Source organism: Lissotriton helveticus, chromosome 3_1 (assembly GCF_964261635.1).
Source record: "Lissotriton helveticus chromosome 3_1, aLisHel1.1, whole genome shotgun sequence".
Taxonomy (NCBI): Eukaryota; Metazoa; Chordata; class Amphibia; order Caudata; family Salamandridae; genus Lissotriton; species Lissotriton helveticus.
This window is the reverse complement of record NC_136061.1, coordinates 866,801,262-866,814,507: the sequence shown is the minus strand read 5'-3', so window position 1 is coordinate 866,814,507 and position 13,246 is coordinate 866,801,262. Positions and strand designations below refer to the sequence as shown.

The window sequence follows — 13,246 nt, the reverse complement described above, 5'->3', positions numbered from 1 at the left end:
AGATTCAGAGTGCAGATTCAGAGTGCAGATTCAGAGTGCAGAGTGCAGGTTCAGAGTGCAGAGTGCCGATTCAGAGTGCCGATTCAGAGTGCCGATTCAGAGTGCAGAGTGCAGAGTGCAGAGTGCAGAGTACAGAGTGCAGATTCAGAGTGCAGAGTGCCGATTCAGAGTGCCGATTCAGAGTGCCGAGTGCCGATACATCTAAGTCACGTAAATACAAAACATGTTGCATTACAAATGCTATAGTCGTCACATGTGCGAAAGTTATGACTATTGGCATTGAAAATGACAAAGCTATTAATTTAGCTATTTTCAAAATCAACACATAAATAAAAAATTGTCATTTACAAGACCAATAGCTCAAACTTTCATAATTCGAGACCTATTGCATTGCAAATGCTTGTTAATATTGGTCTGTCTAGATGTGCGACCTTTATGACAAATAGTATTGTCTGTGTTTGTCTCTCCCCCTTTTCTTTTTATCTAGTTGGTGAGCATGAAAACCAGTTTGTATCTGTAAAATTGTTTGCTAGTAGTAGATTTATGAACTTTAGATGAATATGGTTGTGACAACATTGTATATGTTTTTAATGAAATAATAATTTGGTGGCATCTTTTTTAAAAAGTGTATTGCTTATGACATGTTTTTAAACAAAAAAATAAAAAGTGAAAACACATTTTCTGTTTGTGTACTACATGTGTTAGAAACCTGTGCTAATATATGGGCTAACGTTCGAGTTGTGTCCGCCAAGGGATTCCCCTGTTTTTTCACTGTTACAAGTATCCTATTCCCCTGGTGTGTTAAGGCGTCTCTCTCGATTATTTAACATAGCGTAATTTATTGCCAACACCTAGTTAGTATACCAAAGTGCTAATTTTGTGTGAACCGGTTTCATTTTGTGACAAATTATTGTTTGCATTTGTTTTGATAGAAAAATATTTTTTTCAATTTTTACTTAGATTTTGTAGTAAAATGATTTTGTCATAATGTCATCTAATTTTTTCCATTGTTTAGGGAATTTCTGTTGAAGTAACTGGGGCAGTTGTATAATTCAGCACCAAATGGATTAAGGGCAAATGTATGTTCACTTCACATAATGACAAATGAAGTTCTTCCATTTAGTGAAGCAGCAAATATTAATAGTTGGAATCTCCCATCACCCCTCTCCCCGATATAAGGCAACACACAGGCGAAGCACTGTCTGATATAGGCCTTCAAACACAATCATGAACATCACCTTTGAGTCAAGTGCAGACCTGGATCATGAAAACGGAGAAGAAAATGTGGTTTCTATGGTGCATGCACTAACTTAGATAGTTAGTGTCTGTGCTGAAATAAGAGCCACTGTAATGATGCAGTCGTGGGTCCCCTTCCAAAGTGCACATAGAGAAGGGAGATCTAACTGTGCATTGTAATCTTTGTGAACCCATCTCATTTTCCAAGTTCTTCTTTTCCAAGCCCCTGCGTTAGTTACTGAAACCGGAACTGATAGAGTGGAGACGCGAGCTGCGGGGAGGGCGTTGAGTGTAACACCGCTGGCTACGCTGAACCGGAAGTGGGACAAAGGATGCCCGGTGTTGTGGGAAACGAAGGCATCTGAGAACCATGAATCTCAGGGGACTGTTTCAGGACTTTAATCCCAGCAAGTTTCTTATCTATGCCTGTTTACTACTCTTCTCTGTTCTCTTGTCGCTTCGTCTGGATGAAATTATTCAGTGGAACTATTGGGCTGTGTTTGCACCAGTATGGCTATGGAAATTAATGGTCATCATCGGTGCATCTGTGGGAACTGGAGTATGGGCACGGAACCCACAATAAAGGGCGGAAGGTGAAACGTGTGTGGAGTTCAAGGCAATGCTAATTGCTGTAGGAATGCACCTCCTCCTTCTCATGTTTGAAGTTCTGGTTTGTGATAGGATTGAGAGAGGAAACCATTTTTGGATTCTTGTGTTCATGCCTCTGTTTTTTGTATCTCCTGTTTCTGTTGCTGCTTGTGTCTGGGGCTTTCGAAATGACCGGTCTTTGGAGCTCGAAATCCTGTGCTCCGTCAATATTCTACAGGTCATATTTATTGCACTCAGACTGGACAAGATCATCACCTGGCCCTGGCTTGTTGTTTGTGTTCCTTTGTGGATCTTGATGCCCTTCTTGTGCCTGGTGGTGCTTTATTACATTGTCTGGTCAGTGCTTTTCCTGCGCTCTATGGATGTGATTGCTGAACAAAGGAGAACACAGATAAGAATGGCTATTAGCTGGATGGCAGTTGTGGTTCCTTTACTCACATTCGAAATTCTGCTTGTTCACCGATTGGATGACCATAATTTATTCTCATATATTCCAATATTTGTACCTCTTTGGCTCTCATTAATAACCTTAATGGCAACAACGTTTGGACAGAAAGGAGGAAATCACTGTCAGTTCTTATTGGAGATTTTCCCTTTCTTGAGAGAATATGGAAATATTTCTTATGATCTGCACCATGAAGATAATGATGACGCGGAAGAAACTCCTATTCCCGAACCTGCAAAGATTCCAACAATGTTGCGGAAGAAAGCTGGAACAGTCATCACTCAGAGTCCTGGAAAATATGTTGTGCCAGCTCCCAAACTTAATATTGATGCCGGATTGAAGATTTGCTTAAGATGAACTACAAAGTATTTATATTGTGGCCACTGTACACTGGATCTAATTGTTATTAGCCAATGGCACATTTTCATCATATAATGCTTTGTTCTGATTTCTTTAAAGATTCCTATTGAAGAATCACAGTTATAAACTTATGGGCATTAGTAGTATTTTAATGAAAATAATTTTCTGTAAGTCTTGTTATGAAGTTAGTTATAAAATGCAGGAGCTCCAGCCAAGGTGTTCACTCATTCGCATGGGTCCATGCCTCTACGCATTGAGGGCATTCCCCGTTCACAATGAAGAGGCATCCAATGTGTGCCTGCTCATTATTTATTACAGAAGAGCTTACTCAAGATTCGGAAGACCTTTTGGATGTTTGAAATTGGCCAAGGGAGCACGCCCATTGCACTCCTGTAGCACTTCCATAAACCAGCCCTATGTCATTTTGTTATCCAAGGCATCCGTGATAGGACGCCTTCTCTGACAGGTGCCAACAGGGCTTAATTTGAGCTAGGTATGCAAGTGGAGGCCACTGGTGCTCATTTTAGGGACTGTTCTTTTACTCATCAGGCTCTGACCAGATGAAAACAGACAAAAACACAAAAGAGAGAAAGGAGGAAGAGAAAGATGGTAAACAGTGTCAAAGGGAGAAAGCAGATATGAATAAGAACCTGAAAGAGTGTGATTAAGGGACAGGGAGCGTCTGGTGGTGAGTGAAAGAGGTGTTAAGTGGAATCAAGACTACACAGTCTTGGTATTTGGCACCCTCGACATTTGATAATGGTGGCCATTTTCTTTTGAGCAACACTTTGGGTCTTGGCACTTATTCTTTTACAAATGAAGTACTGAGAATTCTAACTACTGACCTATCCCTGCAGACACAGCAATCACTGCCGCCACACACCTATCAGTCACAACTTGTAGCTTGAAACTCATAGCAACACCACAGCAGTGGCGGCTGGTCCATAGGGGCAACGGGGCAGCGCCCTACAAAAGAAACGGCTCACTGCAGTTTGGGCAACAGAAATGTAAGCAGACGAATTTGTCTGTTTACATTTCCGACCGGCCTGTGAGTCACGGGTGAAATTGCGCATGTGCCAAGGCACAGCACACGCAGGCGAGGAGTCCAGAAGATGGTCCGTCTGCACATGTGAGTGAGGAGCGTCGCCCCTCACTCACATTCACAAACCATTAGGCATGCTGCGCATGCCTAATGTGGTGCAAGCGTCTGGAGATAGGATCCTGCTCGGGCGGTGACGCGTTTTTTGCAAAGTCGCCCCGTGCCCTATCAAGTGGCAGGATATAGAGTAAGTAAACAAGGGTTAGCCGACACCCTGCGCATCCAGTCTCCTGATTTGGCAGTTAGCATTGCAAAAGAAAAGAGCGGGCAGAAGTTAGTGCGACGCTGGACTGGAGGAGAATGGAGATGCCTGGTAAGTTTATTTTTTTGTTGTATTCATTAAATTAATCCCCCCCCCGCCTCCCCCCCCCTCCCCCGCGAACCCAGTATCCACGAGTCATGCAGGCCGCGAGGAGAGGCATCTGTCGCCAGACGATTCCACACTGAACGAGATCGTACATCTGAGTGAGGGGTAAGCAGGTGGGGCGACAAAGCAAGCTCGAGGCCAAGGTGGTTGAATGGGCTAATGCTGCACCACGCAGAGCAGAGGTGCAGGTGCATACTAAAAGTCGTAAACAAGATCTTGCAGATTTTAGAGCGCTTTACATTCAATCAAGATGGGTATACAAACTAATTTTTAAAAAACACGGATCAACAATTATATTTTGTGTCATGTTCACTATCATTAGCTCTGGCTCAGCACGCAGAAAAATCTACACGGTATGAGTGTTCCAATGATGGATGCAGGATGGATGGGTGGATGGATGGGTGGATGCATGAATGAATGATGGATGCAGGATGGATGGATGGATGAATGGATGGGTGAATGGATGAATGGATGCAGGAATGGATGCAGGATGGATGGTGGATGGGTGGATGAATGAATGATGGATGCAGGATGGATGGGTGGATGGATGGATGGGTGAATGGATGAATGGATGCAGGAATGGATGCAGGATGGATGGAGGATGGATGGATGGGTGGATGCATGAGTGAATGATGTATGGATGCAGGATGGGTGGGTGGATGGATGGATGGGTGCATGAATGAATGATGGATGCAGGATGGATGGATGAATGGATGGATGGGTGAATGGATGCAGGAATGGATGCAGGATGGATGATGGATGGGTGGATGGATGGATGGGTGGATGAATGAATGAATGATGGATGCAGGATGGATGGGTGGATGGATGGATGGGTGGATGCATGAATGAATGATGTATGGATGCAGGATGGGTGGGTGGGTGGATGAATGGGTGAATGGATGAATGGATGCAGGATGGATGATGGATGGATGGATGGGTGGATGGATGGGTGGATGCATGAATGAATGATGTATGGATGCAGGATGGGTGGGTGGGTGGATGGATGGGTGAATGGATGAATGGATGCAGTAATGTATGCAGGATGGATGATGGATGGGTGGATGGATGGATGGGTGGATGAATGAATGATGGATGCAGGATGGATGGGTGGGTGGATGAATGAATGATGGATGCAGGATGGATGGGTGGATGGATGGGTGGATGCATGAATGAATGATGTATGGATGCAGGACTTGGATGGATGGATGGGTGGATGCATGAATGATGTATGGATGGATGCAAGGTGGATCGGGCTCGCTCGCTGCGCTCGCTCGCTGCGCTCGCTGCGGTGCAATATGCAAATTAGTTTACACCTCACCACTTTCAAATGTCACCAGCCGCCCCTGCACCACAGGAAGTGTTGAAACATCCTCACTTGTTCTGGTAAGGGTGGCGGGCCTAGCATGGCTGACCTCAAGGCAAAATTACCTCCTACCCAGCAACCAACCGATTCCTGTGCTTAATTTGTGTGTCAACAAATACGAAAACAATTAACTGTTGCTCTGTGGACTTCAGATTATTTTCTGTCGGAGCTGTGTATCCGTGATCGTTTTTTTAAACGTTATTGTTCAGTCAACAGTTAATTTCCTGCTAAATCGAGCAAAAATAATCCTGTCCTTTATTCTCTGGGAGAGAAAGACATCCTGTAACAAAAGCAAAGCAGGAAATGTTTTAAAACTTATTTGTCAAATGCAACAGACATTTTAATTACCCAGCCTCCCCATTATCTACTCTTGCCAGCTTTAAAGCGCTCTGAGATAACCTCATATTAATCAGCCACTTCGGAAAAAACAAGACAATTTCATCTGCGTATTTTAGGAAGGCCTGGAGGAGACAGGACAAAATACAGAAAGATAATAAATTAATAGATTAGCAATCACAATTAATGCCACTTTGTGTAATAACGCTACTATCTTGGGAACGATATTTTAATCTCGCCGATGCTCGGGGCTTCGTGTTCTGCACTTGTACCCGAGCGTCAGCCGTCAGCCGCACTAGGCTCACAAGGGGGCTAATGAATTGGGCTGTTATTTTGTAATGAGTGCCTCTAAATGGCCCCCAGTCAATACTGAAAACTGTGGATCAACATTTGGCAGCGCTCGCGTCGAGGTTCTGCCAAGCTTATTGCAACTAGGTTAGACACAGTTCACCAAGGAAAGGCCTTGCTACCCATCAGAGACATGTTAACCACTTTCGGTCAGAAGCTAGTTCAGCTCTGAATCAGGAGAGATGAAAATAGAGGAGTTCATTTTCAATTTAGAGGAGTTAGTTAGTGGTACTGAGATACGTTTATGGTACTTATTTTTGTGTGCTTCACAGCATACACTGTAACCTAAGGTTGTTTTCGAATCTTTCCCAATTTCATTCCCTTGATTCCCCTTCATTTTGGTCCCCATATGCCTTGTGGGGATGCTGTTGTGTAGATTTCATCTGACCGATTTCAACTTTGACTTTCCAGGGTCTGTATTATACAATATAGGGCCCGATGTAGGTAATCCTCATTTACCGACCTTAGAATACCGAATTTTAACATTCGGTATTCTAGATTCGGTAAATGAGATGTAGCTAAAAATTCGGTATTTTTTACCGAATCGGTAGGATTCGGTAATTACCGATTCGGTAACCATAGGAATCAATGGCAAATACCGATTCGGTAATTACCGAATCGGTAAAATTACCGAATTTACAAGGGGGACAGGGTGTCACTTTGACACCCTGTTGCACCCCTGTTTCAGGCTTGTGTCCCATGTGACACACAGACATGCCCTTAGGGCATGTCTGTGTGCCACATGGCACAGGTGTACATGCACAGATGTGCATGTACACTGGAATTCGTTATTTACCATGGAATAGTATTCCATGGTAAATAACGAATCGGTAAGGGCCTGTGGCACTGATTACAGTGCCACCTACATCTTGATTTACAGAATCGGTAAATTTACCGATTCAGTATTTTACCGATTCTGTATATTTACCGAATCGGTAAATATACGATTCTGTAAATAAAATGCCCCCTACATGCCAAATCCCAAATACCGGTCAGTAACGGCCGAAATCGGCCGTTACCGAACGGTAATTGGCGACCTACATCTGGCCCGTAGTGCCTTTTCCTTGTTAGTGCTGGGTGCAACTTATAAAAGGGGGCGCTCAGCACCAACAAGGAGAGTGCACCATATACCACATTAGATTGAATGCACTGCCCCCAGGGCAGCCGCAAGCTCGTGCTGCCCTAAGTGCAGCACATTCACGTGAAATATGAAGCAGCTGCTCCGATTTTCACTATGCAGGGGGAAACCCGTCTTCACTTTTAAGAGGGGTGAGCGATCCCCTTGCAGGCAGGTCAGTGAGTATCTGCACCCGCCTGCAAGGGGATGTCTAGGAGGTCCATAGGGCCCCCTTGATACCTCCCGAGTGCTGCCTTCAGGTGGTGCACAGAGAGTGCACTACTTTTTAGGTAGCACACTGTCAGTGCGCCTCCTGACAGCTTCTTTACCTTTGCTCCTCCCATGTCTATAATATGGCTCAGGCGCAGAGGCAAAAAGATTCCTTATTTGCATTGGGCCATACCCAAGTCAAGTGAGGGAACACCCTATGATGATCGCCCTGGTGCGATGTGTGCACCAGCGCTATCTGTATTACAGAAGGGCCCGCACAAGCATCTGCGGCACCTTCTGTAATACCAAAGTGCCCCTGCGTAAAGCGAGCACAAACACCTGTTGCTCCCCTGGGGGCACTTTGTATAAAATGGACCCAGGTATCAATCTCTTCTCTATCTCAGTGTTTGGAGAGCTCAAAAACATTTCCAGTAAGGTTACGGGTACAGGTGGGTCCTTCTGCTTCCTGTACTTAATTGAAACATAAACATGCAAGGGCAGATTAAGAATTCACGCAATGCAGTTCAACAAGGCAAGTTGCTGCACTGCATTGCAGGAATGGAATAAAGCCGAGAAGCACTATATCTACTAAGATATGGCACTCTTCAGCTCTCTCCCGGCATGGCTCAACCGAGGCTGCCCAGTGCCAACACAGGTACACTTGAGCCATGGTGCATTACAGGCAGGACTGTTTTTGTGAAGGAAGGAATGCCTAACTGCACAAAAACAATCCAAAGACATGTTTTCCTTGTTATGTGTGAAGAAGAATGCATCATGCACAGAAAGAGGAAATGGCAAGGAGGAAACGTGTTTTTTCTCCTCTGTACGCCTCTCTGTGAGAGGTGCACTAATTTTATGCAATTCCAGTTTTACAAACCTTAGTAAATCTGCATGAAATCCATATACGGATGCACTGGAACAGCAATGCTCCCCCGTGGAATGCCTACCACTAAAAAATGTAACGCAACACAGCTCAAGTGGCTGCATTGCATTACATTTCTTTACAGCGCCAGGCCAGGACACATAAAACAGGGTTTGCGCGTGCTTGTAAATTCTAGTTAGGCTTTTGGTTGCCCTGCATCTCCTTGCGCGAGGCAAGTGAGACCCAAAGGCTTAGTAAATCTAGGCTGCAGAGTCCAGACTTAAAGATAGAGTTGGAAGGAAGGATATCATGGTGTGGCTGGTAGCAGTACTCATGATTTCAGATCACATTTCTAGTTTTCATGGATGCCAACTTGTCCATTCAGTTTGGCTCATTGGTGTCTGGGTTTACATTCTGTATTGTAAATGCTTATGTTTCACAATAGTTAATCGTAAAATTTAAATGTTATACAAGATATACAGGGTTCACAGAAAGGGGGGCTAGAAGGAGGACGGAACAAGGAGGTGCAGGGGACATGGACAAGTGAAATTAGGAAACAGACTGCAGGGGACACAGGTAAGGAAGCAGAGAGGCAGAACAGTGATTGGTGAGGAGGGAGTGGGGCACATGGCGTAGGCAGTGTGAAGACACTGGGGGAAGAAATAAGATTGGTGGTGGGCAAACTTGCCGTGCGATGTGATGTGTGAAATAATAATGTAATGCAGCACATGAAGGTATGTTTTAGTATCACAGGGTTTGAGAAACTGAAGAATGTTCTGTATTGTACTATTGATGTGTTGTGATAACTGACGTAGTGGTATGGTTTTGGTGGTGTGATATGAAGAAATGTCGAGTGAATGGTTTGTGAGTTGGCATGCAGCGCTTCATTTCAAATCTTAGATGCAGGTGGGTCCCACTGGCACTCATTTTTGGGGACAGGCCCTTACCTTTAGTCATCAGATTTTGACCGAGAGCAAGAAAGAGAAAAACACAAAAGTAGGAAAGAGGAGGATGTGGAAAACGAAAAAACTGTGACAAAGGGAGAAAGCAGGTATAGAAAAAGAACCAGCAACAGTGAAATAAAAAGGCAGGGGGTGTCTAGTTTGGGAAGAAAGTGGCATGAGAGGGAATGGAGACTACACAACCTTGGTATTCAGCAATCCCAACATTTGTTCGCGCCCGCTGCTGACTCCTGAGCACATAATATTTTACTAATTAGGCCTGGTGGCATGTGCTGTTATCTAGAGTGTTGCCTGTCTATTGGTAAAATGCAAGTGCAGATAGAAGGTACAGCTGTCATACAAATGTCTCTTTCCTTCTGTGAATTGTCTCTTATCAATAATCAGCTTCCCTGGTAATACTTGTCCTGAGGCCCTGCCTTCTTATCTTTACCTTTTTTCACCTCTTGCCCTGGCTTCTCTTGGGCTGGAAGGCGAACTTTGGGACATGTGGGTGATGAACTGTGCAGAGGAAAGTTTAATAGATGGAGGGCAGGCTCTCCCCTGATCTACCAACGCCAAACTGGTTGCCAAGGGCTGTCCCCATTAACATATTTGAACTTCAAAATGACACCTGGGAGGTAAAAGCTTGATGGTCCAGGCAATTGTCAAGGACCGGGTCACAAGACCGAGTGATAATTGATCTTTGAACAGGGAGGTCAATCAGGCATGGCGTGGCAGCAGATAATTATGGGGGCATGCCTAGCAGGACAGATCATGCATAGAAAGCATTCCCCTGGTGCAAGGTGGGGGCCCATGGGGCTCCAGACTTAGGAAAACTCAAAAAATGGATTTATTAGTGCAGCGGTATTTAAGTAACATGTGCATTCATTATGCAAAAGTAATGTCCACTTTGTTGTGAATAAGCATGCGTTGCTAGGAGAATGTAAAAAGGGTAGCAAAGGCAATCAAAGCAAATTAGATGCCACCAATCTTTTCTGCTAGCTAAGAATTAGGTGTGTCTGGCTGGAGTTGCAATGTTTTCTCTGCAAACTTCCCTCATTTCTCACAAGTGCTTTAACTGCTATCTGTAGTTTGCGAATGTTTGTGCACATGGAGTTTTACCTTAAATGAAGACTTTTGGCCTGCTTTTAGGTTTCTGCATGAAAGCAAAGATCAATATCCTTCCAGTGTCAAAGCTGTTAAGAATACACGTTTAAAGTAAACTTGCGAGACAATGGCACAACCATTTTCGGTGCCTAGTAGCACTCACAAGGAAATGTTGCCACGATGTGGGGGGATGTAAACATAGGAAAGCTTTGTAAACTATGGAAAGACCATTATTTAAGATCTTCTTGCTCATGTGCTCATATATTAAACACCTACCTTTTTTTGTCAGCATATCATCATAGCGTCTGCAACTCTAGGGCCCCTCTATCTGTTCACCTCGTGGTCCAGTGCATTCGCTCTTGCCCCCTCCATTCAGGCCGGCCAAGGGGGCTCTCCCTAGGGTGGTACTTTGGTGTATCATAGAATACGACTTCATTCAATCCAGACCTTTTCCCTAAAACCCACTCTTTCTGGAGAAGCCAGCCCATACCCCATCTGCACTTCCAGTTTTACATTCCAGATCCAAAAGCCACAACCAGGTAACCGTTTTTATCCACTCTGCAACTTCCAGGGGCGATGGATCTGTCCACTTCTTGAAGATTCCCTCCATGCTATAAGTATCAAATAAAACAAAAGGCCTTGCTGCTCCAAATGCAAAGAGCAACGTGTTACCATGACCACTCCCAGGAGGACCAACTGTGAATTTATGACTATTCCTTCCCCAATTATATCTTATAGGGGAGCCTCTATGCCAACATAGAATGCTTTTATCCTGGTTTTCCGAAAAAAGACATGATCATCATTGGCTTTTAGAAAGCCACACCTTCTACATCTGGGACTGGGTGGTAGGGCGCATTTAGCTATTTTTGAAGGTGCCCAATACAGTCTATTAATAGTGAAAAAATGGTTTTGCTTCAGCTTTGCTGTTTTGACAACTGAAAATAGTAATTTCAATGACACACACCAGATTGACTGAAAGTCCACACTTTGGAAGGTGTCTCCCCTCACCGTAAGTTTAAACAAAACACAGAACAAGGAACAGTAGGGCGGCCTATTCAAGGGAGTTCCTCAAATACTAAAATAGATGTCTAAATAACAGCCAACCACTATAGATCTCAAACCACAGCTAGAATTCAAGTTCTGCATGTTCGACCCCATACCTCCTGCTATGCTGTAGGTACCACGAGGGAGAGGGGGTATAGCTTGCACCATACACACTGCAGCCTCGCAGAGTAACTACATTTAGTACAGTTAGTGAGAGTGCGTGTGCCAGACTATGGGTGCGCATGCCTGAATGTGTGTGACTGGTGCATTTCCAGTATATAGCCAGCATAATGTTGATAATTCTTTGCAATTTAAGGGAATCCATGGTATGATGGTGCCTACCATTTGAATGAAACTAGCTTAAGCATAATGTTGGCAGCTCCAGGCATCTATGGCACGATGATGCCTAAACCCTGGGATGATGCCACCCCCCTCTTGCATAATTGTAACCCTCAGTATGTTGTGGGCATCCATGACTTGCAAGGCCTGGACATGCAAGGCAAAATCCAGCACTGGCAGCAGGAGTTGGGAGTCTTTACCTACGCTCAAACATGTTTTTGAGTGTCTTCATCTATGTCAGTGGCGGCTGGTGACATTTGAAAGTGGTGAGGCGTAAACCAATAGTCGTACTTCACTGCGGCGAGCCAGCGTAGAGAAAATTTTGAAAAAAAAGAATGGGCAAATGGTGCATTTTCAAGTAAATTTGTGAGTGCAATCCCACTATTCGGACTCCTGCCTCATATTTGTCATTACTACTGACGCCCTGCACCAAAACACAGACAGACCACACCCACCCTACATTAAGATAAGGCCTTCCGCTACTACCACACGCTACACACAGACCGATCCCACGCACTACATCACAACAATGGCTGACACTACTACTACCCCAGAACTCTGCAGTTAAAACTTCTCCCTCGTTCTCGCCCTGTTTCTCTCCAGCATTCTCCCTCGCTTGCTCATTTTCTATCGTTCCTCTCTGTCTCGCCTTCTTCCTTCCATTTTCTCACACCCTCGTTTTCTGCACCCCACTCTCTATCTTTATCGTTCTCGTACTCTGTTAGCCTCTTCTCTCTCCCTCTCTTGCAATCCCTTCTGCCTCTAGCTCAAACATCTTTCTTTCAGCCTCACCTCACAGTCTTGCTCACAGTTCTCCTTTTCTCTCCCCTTCTTCTCCCCCATTTCATCGTTCCTCTCAGTAACCCTCTATCTATCTCCTTCCTCTATTTTCCACTCTCTCTCTCTTTAACCCCCTCCCACCCTCTCTCTCTTGTTGCTGCAGTTGGAGACACATTTACATACTTAAAGATGTCAGATAGGACTGAGCGTTCCTAATTTGAGTTTTGAAAATGAAGGGTAAACAATAGTCTTTCTGTTGAGGCCTGTCTGTGCACAGTCAAGGTAGTGAGAGGTGCCCTACCAGTTCTTTCATCAAAGTTGCTCTAATTATCATCACCGTCGGGGACTTTTCCCTTTGAAATACTTGCAGTCTGACTGGAAAGTTATCTGCTATCACATGCAGATGGATGCATTTGAGGAGGAGTCATTCGCAGTCATTTAAGACGTCTTTAGCTGTAAGTAGGAGGTTCTCTGCAACGCTGTGTAGATGTTCCCCGGGTACCACCAAGTCCCACATGGAAACACTGTTGGTTGGGGAGGAGATGTGTCCGTTGGGCCCAGGCTGTGAAAGGATGTTCAATGTCCTGCACGCCAGCCGGGCCGTAAGGCACCTAGGAATTCCTTGCTGTTCTGCGGCACATCATCTTGCTGCATGGCCGATCACCTGCTCACCTCCTCCTGAC

The 13,246-nt window shown here is 44.7% G+C and overlaps 2 protein-coding genes across 2 annotated transcripts in view; both read left to right on the top strand.

The window, feature by feature from the left end:
• The window catches only part of GRIK3 (glutamate ionotropic receptor kainate type subunit 3), a 1,130,254-nt gene that overhangs the window by 560,029 nt on the left and 556,979 nt on the right, over positions 1-13,246 (top strand). The gene's annotated exons all lie outside the window — the stretch shown is intronic.
• Positions 1,579-2,647, top strand: LOC144825304 (transmembrane protein 185A-like). Its single transcript, XM_078684124.1, has 2 exons — positions 1,579-1,647; positions 1,822-2,647. The coding sequence occupies exons 1-2, from the start codon at positions 1,607-1,609 to the stop codon at positions 2,645-2,647; spliced, it is 867 nt and encodes a 288-aa protein (XP_078540250.1). The 5' UTR covers positions 1,579-1,606.

Excerpts from the sequence above, each read along its gene's own strand:
- LOC144825304 (XM_078684124.1), top strand. The coding sequence starts at position 1,607 with ATGAATCTCAGGGGACTGTTTCAGGACTTTAATCCCAGCAA. Across the intron at positions 1,648-1,821 it reads CAGGACTTTAATCCCAGCAA|GGCGGAAGGTGAAACGTGTG; the intron begins GTTTCTTATCTA and ends CCCACAATAAAG.